Source organism: Bombina bombina, unplaced genomic scaffold, assembly GCF_027579735.1.
Source record: "Bombina bombina isolate aBomBom1 unplaced genomic scaffold, aBomBom1.pri scaffold_1197, whole genome shotgun sequence".
Classification (NCBI taxonomy): Eukaryota; Metazoa; Chordata; class Amphibia; order Anura; family Bombinatoridae; genus Bombina; species Bombina bombina.
In genome coordinates, this window is record NW_026510824.1 from 12,906 (window position 1) to 31,972 (window position 19,067).

A 19,067-nucleotide genomic window follows, 5' to 3' on the forward strand; every position below is an offset into this window, starting at 1 on the left:
TGCAGCTGTGGACTCTCTCTGTATGAAGAAGGAAAAAAGAAAGAGCCTTCAGGAATAAAGGGATGTTGATTTAGTCCCAAATCCCTTTAACTGACATACAATAAGTAGTTGTAATGACTTATTTTAAAGTTTGCAAAATGTAACTTGTGCAGAGAATTATCAAATCAAATAGCTAAAGTAGATAAAATTGCCTGGAACTGCTAAATTAGTGATAAGAAACATTTAATTTACAACAGTTTTCTAATACTTTAGGTAATTATCGTTACTACAACTTTGTAGTTAATTTAACATATAAAGCAGTTTCTTTTTTTAATTGGCCATTACCTTTGGTTGCACTCTAAATATCGTGCAGCAAATTTCTCCATGAGTCTGTCAATCTTCTGAGCTTCTCCAGGAAGTCGGAATCCTTCCAAAAACATGCGTAGAGCAGACACAAAGTCTCTGTCACAGAAATCCAGCTGGTCTACGTAGGCATACATCACTTCCCGATTAAATCTATTGTTCTCTCCCAAAAAGTCTCCTATCTGGGTCTACATTTGGAAAATAAATTGCAGTTAAAACGTGTAATTAAACAACATTCTTTTCTATTCAAAATCAAAGATGGTGTGCATGTATTATGTCCTTGACAAAACCAAGGATTAGAGTGGAGCACAAAAGGGTCAAACTAAAAACAAGAAAATTCTAGAGCTGAAAAGAGGGTTTCAATGGCACTGCCTATTCGGTGGTTATGACTACACCCTTGGTTGATTACTTGTTATAATACATATAATCACAGGGTAGTTGGTGCAGTGTATTTATTTACATTACAAAGAGAAACATAGATGCCCATTAAAGAATACACTATTAGCACTCATGTAGACTTATGACACAAATTGTGAATATATATTCTAAAAAGATAGACTACCAAATGGTAAAGAGAGTTCACTTGGAACATTAAAACATAACTTTTTAGATACGCAAAAAACAGGAGATAAAATAAAGGGATGTGCAATTAAAAATAATAGCTTACTGGGCTGTAGTGAAAAACAATCTTTGTATCACATTGGATGCCGAGGTATAATGGCTACAACTTATTAGGCATACGTAATTTAGCTTGCAATTGCTTATTAATGCTCAGCCAATAGAATTAATAAAATTAACCCGTGTTATTGCAATACAACACAAGGTAAATAATATTGTGCGGAGCTTGTATTTAATATTTAAGTCTTGCAAGTTCAGAGGTTGTGTCTAAAGATCTCTGAATAATACCAGAGTCTGTGTTAGCACAACTTCTTATTGTTTTAATTTAGCAACACGGTGCATAGAGCATACATATACTTTAATTTGAGAGATCAATATTATAATGCATACTTAGGTATCCATATAAATAATTCCTGGTAACGCTGGGTTTGGTAGAGTAATTTGGTTAATTACCACTAACCAAATAGTACCCAGAGTGTTTGGTTATCTACAAGTAACATATGTTCAATTTTATCCTAATATTGCATAAAGCGTGATTTGGATTTAATTTATAAAGTCAGTGTGATTGGTGCATATTTAGGTATCCATATATGTCAATTCACAATAACAAAACATTGAGTGTTTGACCTTGCTTTGTAATAGTATAGAGATATATAACCATCAATGAGATGTGAATACTATGACTTTTTAAGCAAGAGTAGTTTCTTTATAAATGTTCTTTAGTAATCGATTGTGAGTTCCCTTGCAATAAATTGCAGATGATTTATAAAGAGCATTAATATATTGGGTATATAAGGTATATTGTGATGCATACTTTAGTTACAGATATCCTTATCCATAATTGTATTTACACATACTGCTTCACATACAGCTATATTTATACCCCCAAAATTATATTGGTTACGGATAATCAGCCTCAGTATAAATAGCAAAAATGATTGCCTTAATCAGTCGCATAAAATCGGTATAAGCTAGTATGTAATATTTCGCTATCTTCGGTTGAAATTACCGTTTGGGTGTATTGTTTGGGTAAAAAATAAATCCTGATCCTATGGGTTGGTAACGATATAATTGTTGTCGTCGAGTTAATCTATGTTGCCATAACAAAATATCGTGTTTACTTATAGCTGATTCTTTAGCTGTGTGATGCAGTGTGTAGTGCTGCACTGGTCTAAATTACTGTTTGGATGTATCACTTGATGAGAAAGCCGTGGAAACAGCGAAACATGTTAGGGCAATGGTGAGGAGTCAGGGAGCTCCTGTGTATGTTAGGGTTAGCTTAATCTGGGGTGACAATATTTGCTAAAGGTATTTTGGTACTTTTGTATCTATCGGTACTACGCTCTACATGAATTACTTTATACTTATAAATCATTCTACACAATAGTAGTGAAGACTATGTAGGCAGTTACCGCCAGATATAATTCACTAGAATCGGATACTTGGGCTGGCATTCACGCTACTTTCGAGCACATGAGAGGGTAACTAAATTTTACTCTCTTAGCTATAGAGAGCTAATATATAAACTCAATATTATTTGTATCACCTATTTACATGTGATACATAAACAAGCGACTAGCATCTCTAATAGCAATTTACTTTATAATTTGTAACACATTAGATCAAAATTATCACTATCAAGTGATACATCCAAACAGTAATTTAGACCAGTGCAGCACTACACACTGCATCACACAGCTAAAGAATCAGCTATAGGTAAACACGATATTTTGTTATGGCAACATAGATTAACTCAACGACAACAATTATATCGTTACCAACCCATAGGGTCAGGATTTATTTTTTACCCAAACAATACACCCAAACGGTAATTTCAACCGAAGATAGCGAAATATTACATACTAGCTTATACCGATTTTATGCGACTGAATAAGGCAATCATTTTTGCTATTTATACTGAGGCTGATTATCCGTAACCAATATAATTTTGGGGGTATAAATATAGCTGTATGTGAAGCAGTATGTGTAAATACAATTATGGATAAGGATATCTGTAACTAAAGTATGCATCACAATATACCTTATATACCCAATATATTAATGCTCTTTATAAATCATCTGCAATTTATTGCAAGGGAACTCACAATCGATTACTAAAGAACATTTATAAAGAAACTACTCTTGCTTAAAAAGTCATAGTATTCACATCTCATTGATGGTTATATATCTCTATACTATTACAAAGCAAGGTCAAACACTCAATGTTTTGTTATTGTGAATTGACATATATGGATACCTAAATATGCACCAATCACACTGACTTTATAAATTAAATCCAAATCACGCTTTATGCAATATTAGGATAAAATTGAACATATGTTACTTGTAGATAACCAAACACTCTGGGTACTATCTGGTTAGTGGTAATTAACCAAATTACTCTACCAAACCCAGCGTTACCAGGAATTATTTATATGGATACCTAAGTATGCATTATAATATTGATCTCTCAAATTAAAGTATATGTATGCTCTATGCACAGTGTTGCTAAATTAAAACAATAAGAAGTTGTGCTAACACAGACTCTGGTATTATTCAGAGATCTTTAGACACAACCTCTGAACTTGCAAGACTTAAATATTAAATACAAGCTCCGCACAATATTATTTACCTTGTGTTGTATTGCAATAACACGGGTTAATTTTATTAATTCTATTGGCTGAGCATTAATAAGCAATTGCAAGCTAAATTACGTATGCCTAATAAGTTGTAGCCATTATACCTCGGCATCCAATGTGATACAAAGATTGTTTTTCACTACAGCCCAGTAAGCTATTATTTTTAATTGCACATACCTTTATTTTATCTCCTGTTTTTTGCGTATCTAAAAAGTTATGTTTTAATGTTCCAAGTGAACTCTCTTTACCATTTGGTAGTCTATCTTTTTAGAATATATATTCACAATTTGTGTCATAAGTCTACATGAGTGCTAATAGTGTATTCTTTAATGGGCATCTCTGTCCATGTTTCTCTTTGTAAAAAAAAAGAAAATGCTGCTTATGATAAAAATGGGTGCCACCATCTTGGAATTTAAATATTCTCGCACCTTGCCTCAGAGGTGATGCACATTTACAGATCTTTGACAACGGTGTTATCTTAACAAACTGTATTATGCACTTCAGTTAAGCATGCATAATACAGAGCAAGAGCTGTACTTTTCTGTGGAAACTGCATTTTATATATATATATATATATATATATATATATATATATATATATATATATATATATATATATATATATATATTTGTTACATAACTTTAAAACTGCGTAAACTTAAGCTAACTAAATTTCAAGGTACAGCTACAAAAAAAAAGAAGCAACAATACACGCTCTACAATATGGTGTAGTCCAACATACCTAATGCATTTTCATTTACACCTTTTATCTACATGCTAAAAAATTTGTATAATCTTAAAAACCCTTTAAATGAATGTATATTTATTCAAGACTGTCTTATAAAATGTTTATACTGCACAAATAAAGAAAAGAACTTTCAGGATTTATTTTGCCCACTTTTACTGTATTTTAACTCTAAATTGTAGTGTTTCCACTCCTCCCCCTAGAGAAGCTAGAGTACATATTGTGGAATGTAGAACCATGACCGTCTTAGGTGCAGCAGTGATTGGTTGGTATGGGCAGGAGCTTGCATATACTGTACATGTTCCTACTTGGTCACAACACATATAGTAAGATAAAGAAAAAAAACATAGTGAATAATTTCTGATGTATAAATAAAGAATTGACTTTAATGTCCTTTTAAATAATGAAGTAATTTATCACTAGGGTTATTTTTTGCATGTAAAAGAGTACTATTTAAAAGGGAAATAATCTGCTGGGTAGTAATATGACTTCTACTCAACCTGCCATTGTTCTTCCTCATTTACCTGAAGCGCACTTTTTAAAGACGTTCTTTATTTTAACCCATTACAGAAGCCAGTTGGTAAAGCTCTCAATATATATACTAGGCTCCAGCATCTTGTAGAATGTGTATTGTTGCTTCTTTTTTTTGTAGCTGTACCTTGCACTTTGGTTAGCTTAAAGGTAAACTTTGATGAATGAAAGCCCGTTTTTTTAAAAATACTATTAAAAACAGGGGCACTTTCATTCATCAAAGTTTACAAAGCAGCCGTTTTGATTAAAAATGTACCTTTTCTTCTTTTCACAGCCAGAGCAGCTTCCCCCACCTAGATTTCCTCTCTTCCCACGTCAGCAATGACTAATCCGGCTTCCTACAATCACCGCTTTCCCCCCAGGGTAGTCATTGCCTGAGGCCATGCTGTGAATGGAGGAAGCCGGATTAGTCATTGATGACGTATGAAAAGAGGATTTTCAGGAGGGGGAAGCTGCTCTGGCTGTGCAAAGAAGAGAGGTAAGTTTTTAATCAAAACAGCTGCTTTTGTAAACTTTAATGAATGAAAGTGCCCCTGTTTTTAATAGTATTTTTAAAAAACGGGCTTTCATTCAAAGTTTACCTTCACTTTAAGTTTACACAGTTTTAAAGATATATATATATATATATATATATATATATATTTGTTACATAAATGTATATATATATATATATATATATAAAAAAAAATGCAGTTTCCACAGAAAAGTACAGTTCTTGCTTTGTATTATGCATGCTTAACTAAAGTGCATAATATGGTTTGTCAAGATAACAGCGTTGTCAAAGATCTGTAAATGTGCACCATCTCTGTGGCAAGGTGCGAGAATATTTAAATTCCAAGAAGGCCCTCAGACCCTCAGCATTCATATATCAGAATCTAACATATAGCCGGAGCCCCACAGGAATCAAAACCTCAGCCTCCCGCTGCAGGAACGGAGGAACCAGTCACTACATTGCAACTCCCCTTCCAGGATTCTGAAACGCAAGAAGGGAAAAACCCTTACAAGGCAAGACACCAAGGACCAACAGGTCGTTCCAAATACTAAGGTAACTCCGAACCCAGAGAACCCTACCCCCCGCTCTAGAAGAGAAGGGAATTAAACAACGGAAAACCACCCTACCATAGAGGAAGACCCCTCGGCCATATCACCAACCCAGGTAAAGATACCTGGAGTCTACAGGAACATCGTAAATGCGCCAGAAGACCAGTAGGGAACCATCAGAAGGAACTAAAGCTGAAGCCACGAACAGAGAGGCATCTCTCACAGAGCCCCAGCCTCTACGGAGAGGCCCGCAGGACCAGAAACATCTAATGTGAGATCAAACCATCCACAAACATCCAAGGAGAGACACAGACCTAGGTCAGAGTCTTCGAAAAAGGAATCAATCGAAGATCCAACTTCCAGAGGAACCCTAAGCTGCCTCCTACAAGGAGGAACACACCTCTAAAGTCCGTAGGCTTGGCGATCTAGCAATAGCCTCAAACCCCAAGAGACACAAAGGACTCCTTAACGGTCTAACATTCAGCACCCAGGGCACTTGGATCACAGAGAAATCTGACAAGCCCCAAGGCTAGAGTTGCAACAAGGACGTAAAGACACCTGAACGTCAAGATCACGGTCAGACTAAGGGTACAGGAAGAGGCAACAGCCAGAGATCATTGAAGGATCTATTTTCCAAAAATCTTCCTTAAGCAGGCAAAAGCTAGAGCTTCACAACTCCCCACAGAAGGCAGGGAACCCCTGCACACCAACTCTTAGAGTAATAACTCTGAGCAGAGAAAGAACATGCCTGCGCATCCAGACCATATGATCCACCCAAGACGGGAAGGAAGGAAACTCTGTCGCCACAATAAAATGCTTAATAGGCTAAAGAGTCAGCGTCCAGAAGAACCTTGAGTGAAAATGCAAATCATTAATTACTCGGCACCAGACCACATAGGTCACACACATCTCCCAACTCCAAAGAATAGAATAATGGTTCTGTGTCCCCGGGGACCTGAAGAACCATGATGACGTCTGCAAAAACAGATCCGTATACCAGACGAGAAGCCCAAACAACCAACCTAGATTGGCACTCATAACCCTCCGTTCGGAGTGGTTGCATTTAAACAACAGGCCTCATACTTCAGTAGGATCAGAGCCCGGAGTCAATAGAATAGGCCAAGTGACATTCAGAATCCAGCAAGATTAATCAGCACCACGAGGGTGACATGAACCCTGGCAACAGCGGAAAAAAGAATCCGCCCAGTGCCTGCCTGGTATAAGGACACTCTAGAACTGCCCAAGGTCCAAGAAAATTCATCTTGAAGGATCGATAAATGAATTAGAAAAACATATTTCTATTATTCAACAAGAGTGCAACTTCCGAGGAAGTGCCCACGTGACCTAAATAGCAAATATCGGTTCCAGAGAAGAACGTTCATAAAAACGAATATCTAACAGACATGAGCTTATGAAAAAACAAATTAATCCAAAAAATAAAATGAAGGCAACACCCATCGGGTGAATGCCCAAGGAGAATGAAGACGACAATGGGACCAGCCGATTAAAAGCCCCATTCACCCAAGTTCAGAACTGGAACCAAAAACATAAAGAAAAAGAAAACACCGGCATTAAGGAGATTGGCTTCATCCCCAAATGTCATATCCATTTTGCCCTCCAGTTTCTATAGCCTCAGATCCCTCTGCCCGCTAGGACTGGGATCCTCTAACATTGCCAAAACATGTCTTAAAGGGACATTATACACTCATTTTTTCTTTGCATAAATGTTTTGTAGATGATCTATTTATATAGCCCATAAAGTTTTTTTTTTTTTTTTTTTTTAAATCTATAGTTTTGCTTATTTTTAAATAACATTGCTCTGATTTTCAGACTCCTAACCAAGCCCCAAAGTTTGATGTGAATACCGTCAGCTACCTTCTCCAGCTTGCTCCTGTTTGTGTAAAGGGTCTTTTCATATGCAAAAGAAGGGGGAGTGTCTTATTTCCCACTTGCAGTGGGCTTTCCAGCTACCTTTTCAACAGAGCTAAACTGGCAGCTTCTAAGTAAGTTTTTAAACAGTTTTATACTGCATTTTTATATCAGTATCTGTGCATCTTATTCTTTAGAGTAGTGTCTATTACATGCAGTTATATGAAAATGAGTGTATACTGTCCCTTTAAAAGAACATGAAGGCAAGCCAGCCTATAACGGAAGGCGAAATCATCCCTCGCCGGATCAACTGAAGACCCTGGCCCCGAGATAGGGGCCCCTGAAGCCTCAGGGGCCAACGCTTCCCCAGAAGGCCGAACTGAATCGGGTGATCCCACGCTCGACGGGCCCTGGTTAACGGAACACGGACAGTATCTTAGAAATATTTCACTTTGGAGATATAAATGATTTAGCGCCATAGAAATGGCCATGCGGAACCATGCCGTAACCTCTGGAGGAAACAAGCCACCCTCCGGAGGAGTAAAGGGACATAGGGACACCTGCTTGCATAGCCGGGAAATGGACTGGGGCACATGCTTCACGGGTCATGGAAACCTCTGAGGCGGATGGTTCAACACACTCTAAGCTCCCGGCTTCGAGAGAAGATAGTACTATAGAACGGCAATTGGAACATAACTGATGGGCATTGATTACCTGGGCCATTTCATATTCATCACAAGACACATCCTCCGTATTGGAATCCTCCATAATCTTGGGATTACAAAAAACTAACTGACACCCTTTAACACCCCAATGGCTGGGGCACTCACCACCTCCTGTGAACCAGACAACCCACGAGCAAGATTCTCTTGGTCACACACAGTCAGCATACAGAAGGGAAAAACAACGTAACCGCACCCGTCACGAGGTGCATTGTGCCAGTCGCGAAAAGGCACGCAATCTTGAAAGATAGCGTCATTAAAAGAAGGTCGTTATGTTCCGTAAAGGCCGTGAGCCTAAGTATAGCTACACATTTGCAGATAGAACTATATAACAAACATGATTAAAAGTCCCCCCTGTTCAATAACCCCCCTCAGGAGATATTAACCCATGATTCCTTATTAAGATAAAAGGAGTCCCACTGGGACCCTACCTTGTTTTTTGTCAACATTACATTCACATATCGAAATAAAATGAAACGATCTTACCAGAATCTACGCTGTGGAACAGGAACATGGCCCTTCAAGTGTGACAGATAGTAGACTCGCTTCTGACATGGACTAGAGTGATGAAAGGTAGGCAGCGAAACTCGTAAATGCTGATTTCCAAGGAGCTGTTAATATGAATCAGGATGGGTTCTCAGGAAAACTCCCCCTGCATCTCTAACTTTCATCCATGCTCTCACTGAGAGGCTGACAGCATTACCTAAAACTCCAATCCCAATGCGAAGAGTACTACCCTCCATAAGAGACTACCTCAAACTTCTGAGGGAAGTGGGGAGAGGTATTTAAGCCTTTGACTGGGGTGTCTTTGCCTCCTCCTGGTGGCCAGATTCTGTATTTCCAAAAAGTAATGAATGCAGCTGTGGGCCCTTCCCTTTTAAGAAGAAAATATGTCTCTGAATGGTTTAATGCTTGGATCTGAGATAGTGCAAGGCTTTACGAGTCTACACCCTTAAGAAAGGAGAAGCATCAACCCATACGAAAGTGAAATTTAAAGTTGTAGGATAAACCAGATCCTGCAGGGTGTTAAATAGTACTGAATTAATTATAGAGAAGGAAGATAGGGAAACCACTGTATAAATGTGTTTTGTAGACTTCGCAGGGACACAGTCCTGCAGTCTTTAGGTGGGAAATGTATTGGGATGATCTTTAGCCATCCACTTAAACTTTCACATTTCTGGTAGTCAAAATGACCTGTCTCAAGTGAAAGAATGGCAGAATGCACAGTTTGCAATTTGAAACAAGGAACCCTCAAAAATGTGTTCAACTTTATTAAATTCAAGACAAAAGCAAGAATGTCTTTGTTTAAAAAATAAACACAACTGCATATAAATCTGCATCTAAAAGATCCATAAGATCTGCTCACAGTGCTCTCCCTGTAACTGGATCCAAAGGAACATAAAAGCAAGAATCCTTCAGGAAGAAAATTGAGAACATTGTTGCAACAACAATGACAAATGTTTTTTTTTCTAGGATCTGTCATCTAGGGTATGGCACTGCACAAGACTGGCTGTAAAATTTGGCATCCTTGAGTCAGGAACTTTTTTTGGATGTATTGGACTCCAAACCTCCAAGAACCGTTTTTAACATCAAATAAAAAACTTACACTATTCTTCCAATCCAAAATAATAAACACTTTTATCACCAGTTATGTTATGATTTCAAAATAAATGTATGTTGGTGGTTATGGATGATGGTAGTCTAAAATGATCACAGTCAGCCCTAACAGAGGACATTGAGTAACTAGACTCTTTCTAGAGCAAGCTTTTTTGATGTTTTATACCTGCTCCAAGAAGCCACCAGACAGTAAATGAATATGTAGCTATGAACGAAAGGGTAAAATAATATATTTAAATTAAACAATGTATTTCCTTTTGAAGTGATTACAAAGGATAGGTGTAATTTACATACAATTTCAGAAAATATTCCATTTTGAGAAATCTAGGTCTAGTGTTGCTAGTGAACATAAAGACAAGCACTTACAAAATCCAGACGATCTTCTTGGTGTAAAAATTGTGCAATATCCTGAGGAGTAGATCCCAGCATGCCCTGCTCTTGTAGATACTGTATACCTCTTTTTGGTTTTTTATTAAATCTACAGATGAATTGGAAAATAAATAAAAATAAACATGACTTCCGGTCATTCAACAGCAGAGCAGCATCTTTTTATTACATTTCACATTGCAATTTTCTTGAAACTTTAAATATAATGTACAAAGTTATTAATGATTATTAATTACACACACACACACATATATACATATATATATTTTCTCAAAAGAGTGCTGAAATCCCTGTCTTTATCTAACTAGGATTACACTCCTAGTCATCTCTCTCTTTCTTAAACCATAATAAATAATTTTTAAGGGTCTGCACCACCATAATTACTATACTGACAAAACTAGGAGAGTCACTGTCAGCTTGGAACTTTATATAATAGCTCTCATGAGCTTTATTTTCTCAAAAGAGTGCTGAAATCCCTGTCTTTATCTAACTAGGATTACACTCCTAGTCATCTCTCTCTTTCTTAAACCATAATAAATAATTTTTAAGGGTCTGCACCACCATAATTACTATACTGACAGAACTAGGAGAGTCACTGTCAGCTTGGAACTTTATATAATAGCTCTCATGAGCTTTATTTTCTCAAAAGAGTGCTGAAATCCCTGTCTTTATCTAACTAGGATTACACTCCTAGTTATCTCTCTCTTTCTTAAACCATAATAAATAATTTTAAGGGTCTGCACCACCATAATTACTATACTGACAGAACTAGGAGAGTCACTGTCAGCTTGGAACTTTATATAATAGCTCTCATGAGCTTTATTTTCTCAAAAGAGTGCTGAAATCCCTGTCTTTATCTAACTAGGATTACACTCCTAGTCATCTCTCTCTTTCTTAAACCATAATAAATAATTTTTAAGGGTCTGCACCACCATAATTACTATACTGACAGAACTAGGAGAGTCACTGTCAGCTTGGAACTTTATATAATAGCTCTCATGAGCTTTATTTTCTCAAAAGAGTGCTGAAATCCCTATCTTTATCTAACTAGGATTACACTCCTAGTCATCTCTCTCTTTCTTAAACCATAATAAATAATTTTTAAGGGTCTGCACCACCATAATTACTATACTGACAGAACTAGGAGAGTCACTGTCAGCTTGGAACTTTATATAATAGCTCTCATGAGCTTTATTTTCTCAAAAGAGTGCTGAAATCCCTGTCTTTATCTAACTAGGATTACACTCCTAGTCATCTCTCTCTTTCTTAAACCATAATAAATAATTTTTAAGGGTCTGCACCACCATAATTACTATACTGACAGAACTAGGAGAGTCACTGTCAGCTTGGAACTTTATATAATAGCTCTCATGAGCTTTATTTTCTCAAAAGAGTGCTGAAATCCCTGTCTTTATCTAACTAGGATTACACTCCTAGTCATCTCTCTCTTTCTTAAACCATAATAAATAATTTTTAAGGGTCTGCACCACCATAATTACTATACTGACAGAACTAGGAGAGTCACTGTCAGCTTGGAACTTTATATAATAGCTCTCATGAGCTTTATTTTCTCAAAAGAGTGCTGAAATCCCTGTCTTTATCTAACTAGGATTACACTCCTAGTCATCTCTCTCTTTCTTAAACCATAATAAATAATTTTTAAGGGTCTGCACCACCATAATTACTATACTGACAGAACTAGGAGAGTCACTGTCAGCTTGGAACTTTATATAATAGCTCTCATGAGCTTTATTTTCTCAAAAGAGTGCTGAAATCCCTGTCTTTATCTAACTAGGATTACACTCCTAGTCATCTCTCTCTTTCTTAAACCATAATAAATAATTTTTAAGGGTCTGCACCACCATAATTACTATACTGACAGAACTAGGAGAGTCACTGTCAGCTTGGAACTTTATATAATAGCTCTCATGAGCTTTATTTTCTCAAAAGAGTGCTGAAATCCCTGTCTTTATCTAACTAGGATTACACTCCTAGTCATCTCTCTCTTTCTTAAACCATAATAAATAATTTTTAAGGGTCTGCACCACCATAATTACTATACTGACAGAACTAGGAGAGTCACTGTCAGCTTGGAACTTTATATAATAGCTCTCATGAGCTTTATTTTCTCAAAAGAGTGCTGAAATCCCTGTCTTTATCTAACTAGGATTACACTCCTAGTCATCTCTCTCTTTCTTAAACCATAATAAATAATTTTTAAGGGTCTGCACCACCATAATTACTATACTGACAGAACTAGGAGAGTCACTGTCAGCTTGGAACTTTATATAATAGCTCTCATGAGCTTTATTTTCTCAAAAGAGTGCTGAAATCCCTGTCTTTATCTAACTAGGATTACACTCCTAGTCATCTCTCTCTTTCTTAAACCATAATAAATAATTTTTAAGGGTCTGCACCACCATAATTACTATACTGACAGAACTAGGAGAGTCACTGTCAGCTTGGAACTTTATATAATAGCTCTCATGAGCTTTATTTTCTCAAAAGAGTGCTGAAATCCCTGTCTTTATCTAACTAGGATTACACTCCTAGTCATCTCTCTCTTTCTTAAACCATAATAAATAATTTTTAAGGGTCTGCACCACCATAATTACTATACTGACAGAACTAGGAGAGTCACTGTCAGCTTGGAACTTTATATAATAGCTCTCATGAGCTTTATTTTCTCAAAAGAGTGCTGAAATCCCTGTCTTTATCTAACTAGGATTACACTCCTAGTCATCTCTCTCTTTCTTAAACCATAATAAATAATTTTTAAGGGTCTGCACCACCATAATTACTATACTGACAGAACTAGGAGAGTCACTGTCAGCTTGGAACTTTATATAATAGCTCTCATGAGCTTTATTTTCTCAAAAGAGTGCTGAAATCCCTGTCTTTATCTAACTAGGATTACACTCCTAGTCATCTCTCTCTTTCTTAAACCATAATAAATAATTTTTAAGGGTCTGCACCACCATAATTACTATACTGACAGAACTAGGAGAGTCACTGTCAGCTTGGAACTTTATATAATAGCTCTCATGAGCTTTATTTTCTCAAAAGAGTGCTGAAATCCCTCTCTTTATCTAACTAGGATTACACTCCTAGTCATCTCTCTCTTTCTTAAACCATAATATATATATATATATTCAGATAAAGATACTGGCAATAAGGATAAACCAGGTATTTTGAAAACTACACAGGACACCTTAGTACAGACAAATATGGCACATAATACCACTGTACCACCTTCTGTAAAACCTTAAGAGATTAATAAATATAATGTCACCACCATTGACATTTCCTCTAATGGGTCAGGTCCCAATAGTACAGGTGCATCACATACCTTAGTACAGGAACAGAACAGTGGTGACTTTGATCAGGTTTTTCCCTTGGTCCCAAGGAACCCCCAGTGGGGAGGGAACACCCAAGCCCAACAGAACCGATACCCCTTGAGGGGAATGAAACCAACCAACAAATACAAACCCTCAGTGTAATAAACTTGTTTAATGTTGTACTGAATGATTCTCAGATTAAATTACTAGGTTTAGGCCTTGGTTTTGTACCTGTTACTGGGTTTTGATTTATTTAAAACCATGCTCGATGTGAACCGGTTGGTTAGCAATTTACTTTAAAGAAATTTTTTTTTAGATTGCAACAGAGACCTTATATCTGACCCTGCCACTCAGACTAGAACAAAAATGGCTAGGATAAATCTCAAAACAGAGTTTTCTTTCTCAGAGACACGTGATGTTATATCATTAGATAACATGGCCAGAGATGGAACCACAGAATTAAGACAGAATCATATTGACAGATTTGTAGGTTTTAAAAAGGCCTCTACCTTCTATCCAATCCACAGCAGAGGCCCCCTAATTGAGAAATTTTACAACAAGTTGAACAAGATTTCAAGACCCTTGCTTTCAACAAAGATAGAAAGTGGTCTCATGACAATCTCTCTAAATTAGAGAGACAAGCCCTTAAGGATTTACAACAAAATGAGAATATTGTAATCCCGGCGGCTGATAAGGGGGTCCCTGTTGTGGTATTGGATAGACAGGTTTATAGGGCAGAAGCCCTACGTCAACTCACTGATTCCACCCAATACTCTGTTCTTTCATTCAATCCCACCAAACGTTATCAGGGTGAGCTTATGCACCTTCTGGATGACGGGTTAGAGAGGGTTTTGTTGGACAGAAAAACCCTGGACTACTTATATGTAGAACACCCTGTGACCCCAGTGTTTCATCACCTCCCGAAGGTGTATAAGTCCCTGATAGAGGTCAAGGGTGGTCCAATTGTGAGTGGAATTTGATCCCTTTTTGAACACGTATATGAATGGATTGATGCCATACTCTGTCCATTGTTTCGGGCACTTCCTAGTTACTTACAAGATACCAAGCATGTACTTAGAGTCATGAATATTTTACAATGGGATTCCACTCACAGTTGGATGACAGTTGATGTCACTGCCCTATATTCCTCCATACCCCATGAGCTAGGTCTCAAAGCACTGCAATGTATTCTGACCAATTATTCTACTCTGAGCCCTGATTTTCAGAAATATGTGATTGAGGTGACAAGATGTTTGCTATATCATAATTATTTTGAATTTGAGTTTTTTTTTTTTATCTCCAAAAGGTGTGGGACAGCGATGGGGGCTGAATTTGCCCCCTCTTATGCCAACCTATACATGGGTTGGTGGGAGCTGTCCCACATCTATGGAGATGAAAACCCCTACAGATCTAACATCTCATATTTTGGTCGTTTTATAGATGACTTGCTTTCATTTGAAAAACAGAATTTATGTTTACCTGATAAATTACTTTCTCCAACGGTGTGTCCGGTCCACGGCGTCATCCTTACTTGTGGGATATTCTCTTCCCCAACAGGAAATGGCAAAGAGCCCAGCAAAGCTGGTCACATGATCCCTCCTAGGCTCCGCCTTCCCCAGTCATTCGACCGACGTAAAGGAGGAATATTTGCATAGGAGAAATCATATGATACCGTGGTGACTGTAGTTAAAGAAAATAAATTATCAGACCTGATTAAAAAACCAGGGCGGGCCGTGGACCGGACACACCGTTGGAGAAAGTAATTTATCAGGTAAACATAAATTCTGTTTTCTCCAACATAGGTGTGTCCGGTCCACGGCGTCATCCTTACTTGTGGGAACCAATACCAAAGCTTTAGGACACGGATGATGGGAGGGAGCAAATCAGGTCACCTAGATGGAAGGCACCACGGTTTGCAAAACCTTTCTCCCAAAAATAGCCTCAGAAGAAGCAAAAGTATCAAATTTGTAAAATTTGGTAAAAGTGTGCAGTGAAGACCAAGTCGCTGCCTTACATATCTGATCAACAGAAGCCTCGTTCTTAAAGGCCCATGTGGAAGCCACGGCCCTAGTGGAATGAGCTGTGATTCTTTCAGGAGGCTGCCGTCCGGCAGTCTCATAAGCCAATCTGATGAAGCTTTTAAGCCAAAAAGATAGAGAGGTAGAAGTTGCTTTTTGACCTCTCCTTTTACCAGAATAAACAACAAACAAGGAAGATGTTTGTCTGAAATCCTTTGTAGCATCTAAATAGAATTTTAGAGCACGGACAACGTCCAAATTGTGTAACAAACGTTCCTTCTATGAAACTGGATTCGGACACAAAGAAGGTACAACTATCTCCTGGTTAATATTTTTGTTGGAAACAACCTTCGGAAGAAAACCAGGCTCAGTACGTAAAAACCACCTTATCTGCATGGACCAGATAGGGCGGAGAACACTGCAGAGCAGATAACTCAGAAACTCTTCTAGCGGAAGAAATTGCAACCTAAAACAAAACTTTCCAAGATAATAACTTAATATCTATGGAATGTAAGGGTTCAAACGGAACCCCTTGAAGAACTGAAAGAACTAGATTAAGACTCCAGGGAAGAGTCAAAGGTCTGTAAACAGGCTTGATTCTAACCAGAGCCTGAACAAATGCTTAAACGTCTGGCACAGCTGCCAGCCTTTTGTGAAGTAAAACAGATAAAGCAGAGATCTGTCCCTTCAGAGAACTCGCAGAAAATCCTTTCTCCAAACCTTCTTGTAGAAAGGAAAGAATCTTAGGAATTTTTATCTTGTTCCATGGGAATCCTTTAGATTCACACCAACAGATATATTTTTTCCATATATTATGGTAAATTTTTCTAGTTACAGGCTTTCTAGTCTGAATAAGAGTATCTATTACAGAATCTGAAAACCCACGCTTTGTCAAAATCAAGCGTTCAAACTCCAAGCAGTCAGTTGGAGGAAAACCAGATTCGGATGTTCGAATGGACCCTGAATAAGAAGGTCCTGTCTCAAAGGTAGCTTCCATGGTGGAGCCGATGACACATTCACCAGGTCTGCATACCAAGTCCTGCTTGGCCACACAGGAACTATCAAGGTCACGAAGCCCTCTCCAGATTGATCCTGGCTACCAGCCTGGGAATGAGAGGAAACGGTGGGAATACATAAGCTAGGTTGAAGATCCAAGGTGCTACTATTGTATCCAATAGAGTCGCCTTGGGATCCCTGGATTTGGACCCGTAACAAGGGACCATGAAGTTCTGACGAGAGGCCATCAGAACCAAGTCTGGAATGCTCCATAATTGAGTTATTTGGGCAAAGATTTCCAGATGGAGTTCCCACTCCCCCGGATGCTCCTCCATCGCCAGGGAACTCCTTGTTACCCCCTGATGGTTGATATATGTAACAGTCGTCATGATGACTGATTGAAACCTTATGAATTTGGCCTTTGCTAGTCGAGGCCAAGCCTTGAGAGCATTGAATATCGCTCTCAGTTCCATTATGTTTATCGGGAGAAGAGAGTCTTCCCGAAACCATAGACCCTGAGTTTTCAGGGGTTCCCAGACCGCGCCCCAGCCCACCAGACTGGCGTCGGTCGTGACAATGACCTATTCTGGTCTGCGGAAGCTCATTCCCTGTGACAGGTTGTCCAGGGTCAGCCACCAACGGAGTGAATCTCTGGTTATTTGATCTACTTGTATCGTCGGAGACAAGTCTGTATAATCCCCATTCCACTGTCTGAGCATGCCCAGGTGCAATGGTCTTAGATGAATTAGTGCAAAAGGAACTATGTCCATTGCCGCAACCATCAACCCTATTACTTCCATGGACTGCGCTATGGAAGGAAGAAGAACAGAATGAAGTACCTGACAAGAGCTTAGAAGTTTTGATTTTCTGGCCTCTGTCAGAAAAACCTTCATTTCTAAGGAAACTATTATTGTTCCCAAGAAGGGAACTCTTGTTGACGGGGACAGAGAACTTTTTTCTATGTTCACTTTCCACCTGTGAGATCTGAGAAAGGCTAGGACAATGTCCGTATGAGCCCTTGCTTTTGACAGAGACGACACTTGAATCAGGATGTCGTCCAAGTAAGGTACTACTGCAATGCCCCTTGGTCTTAGCACCGCTAGAAGGGACCCTAGTACCCTTGTGAAAATCCTTGGAGCAGTGGCTAATCCGAATGGAAGTGCCACAGGTAATGCTTGTCCAGAAAGGCGAACCTTAGGAACCGAAAATGTTCCTTGTGGATAGGAATACGTAGGTACGCATCCTTTAAGTCCACCGTGGTCATGAATTGACCTTCCTGGATGGTAGGAAGGATCGTTCGAATGGTTTCCATTTTGAATGATGAAACCCTTAGAAACTTGTTTAGAATCTTGATATCTAAAATAGGTCTGAATGTTCCCTCTTTTTTGGGAATTATGAACAGGTTGGAGTAAAAACCCATCCCTTGTTCTCCTAATGGAACAGGATGAATCACTCCCATGCTTAACAGGTCTTCTACACAGTGTAAGAATGCCTGTTCGAAGATAATTGAGACCCGTGAAACCTTCCCCTTGGGGGTAGTTCCCTGAATTCCAGGAGATAACCTTGAGAAACTATTTCTAGCGCCCAAGGATCCTGAACATCTCTTGCCCCAGCCTGAGCAAAGAGAGAAAGTCTGCCCCCCACCAGATCCTTCCCAGATCGGGGGCCAACACTTCATGCTGTTTTGGTAGCAGTGGCAGGTGACTTGGCCTGCTTACCCTTGTTCCAGCCTTGCATCGGCCTCCAGGCTGGCTTGGTTTGAGAAGTATTACCCTCTTGCTTAGAGGGTGTAGAATTTGAGGCTGGTCCGTTTCTGCGAAAGGGACGAAAATTTGGCTTCTTTTTAGCCTTAAAAGACCTATCCAGAGGAAGGGCGTGGCCCTTTCCCCCAGTGATGTCTGAAATAATCTCTTTCAAGTCAGGGCCAAACAGTGTTTTACCCTTGAAAGGGATGTTAAGCAAAAGCGCTCTGCGCGCCACAATAGCAAACCCTGAATTATTCGCCGCTAATCTAGCTAATTGCAAAGCGGCATCTAAAATAAAAAAGAGTTAGCCAATTTAAGAGCTTGAACTCTGTCCAAAACCTCCTCGTACGAAGATTCTTTATTGAGCGACTTTTCTAGTTCTTCGAACCAGAAACACGCAGCTGTAGTGACAGGAACAATGCATGAAATTGGTTGTAGAAGGTAACCTTGCTGAACAAA

The 19,067-nt window shown here is 38.5% G+C and overlaps 1 protein-coding gene across 1 annotated transcript in view; it reads right to left on the minus strand.

Moving 5' to 3' along the window:
• Positions 1 to 324: 324 nt before the first annotated feature.
• The window catches only part of LOC128643476 (brefeldin A-inhibited guanine nucleotide-exchange protein 2), a gene marked incomplete at both ends in the record, with an annotated part of 70,113 nt that continues 51,370 nt past the window's right edge, over positions 325 to 19,067 (minus strand). The window contains 2 exon segments of the mRNA XM_053696322.1: positions 325 to 530; positions 10,491 to 10,602. Of these exon segments, the coding sequence (XP_053552297.1) occupies positions 325 to 530; positions 10,491 to 10,602 (318 nt within the window).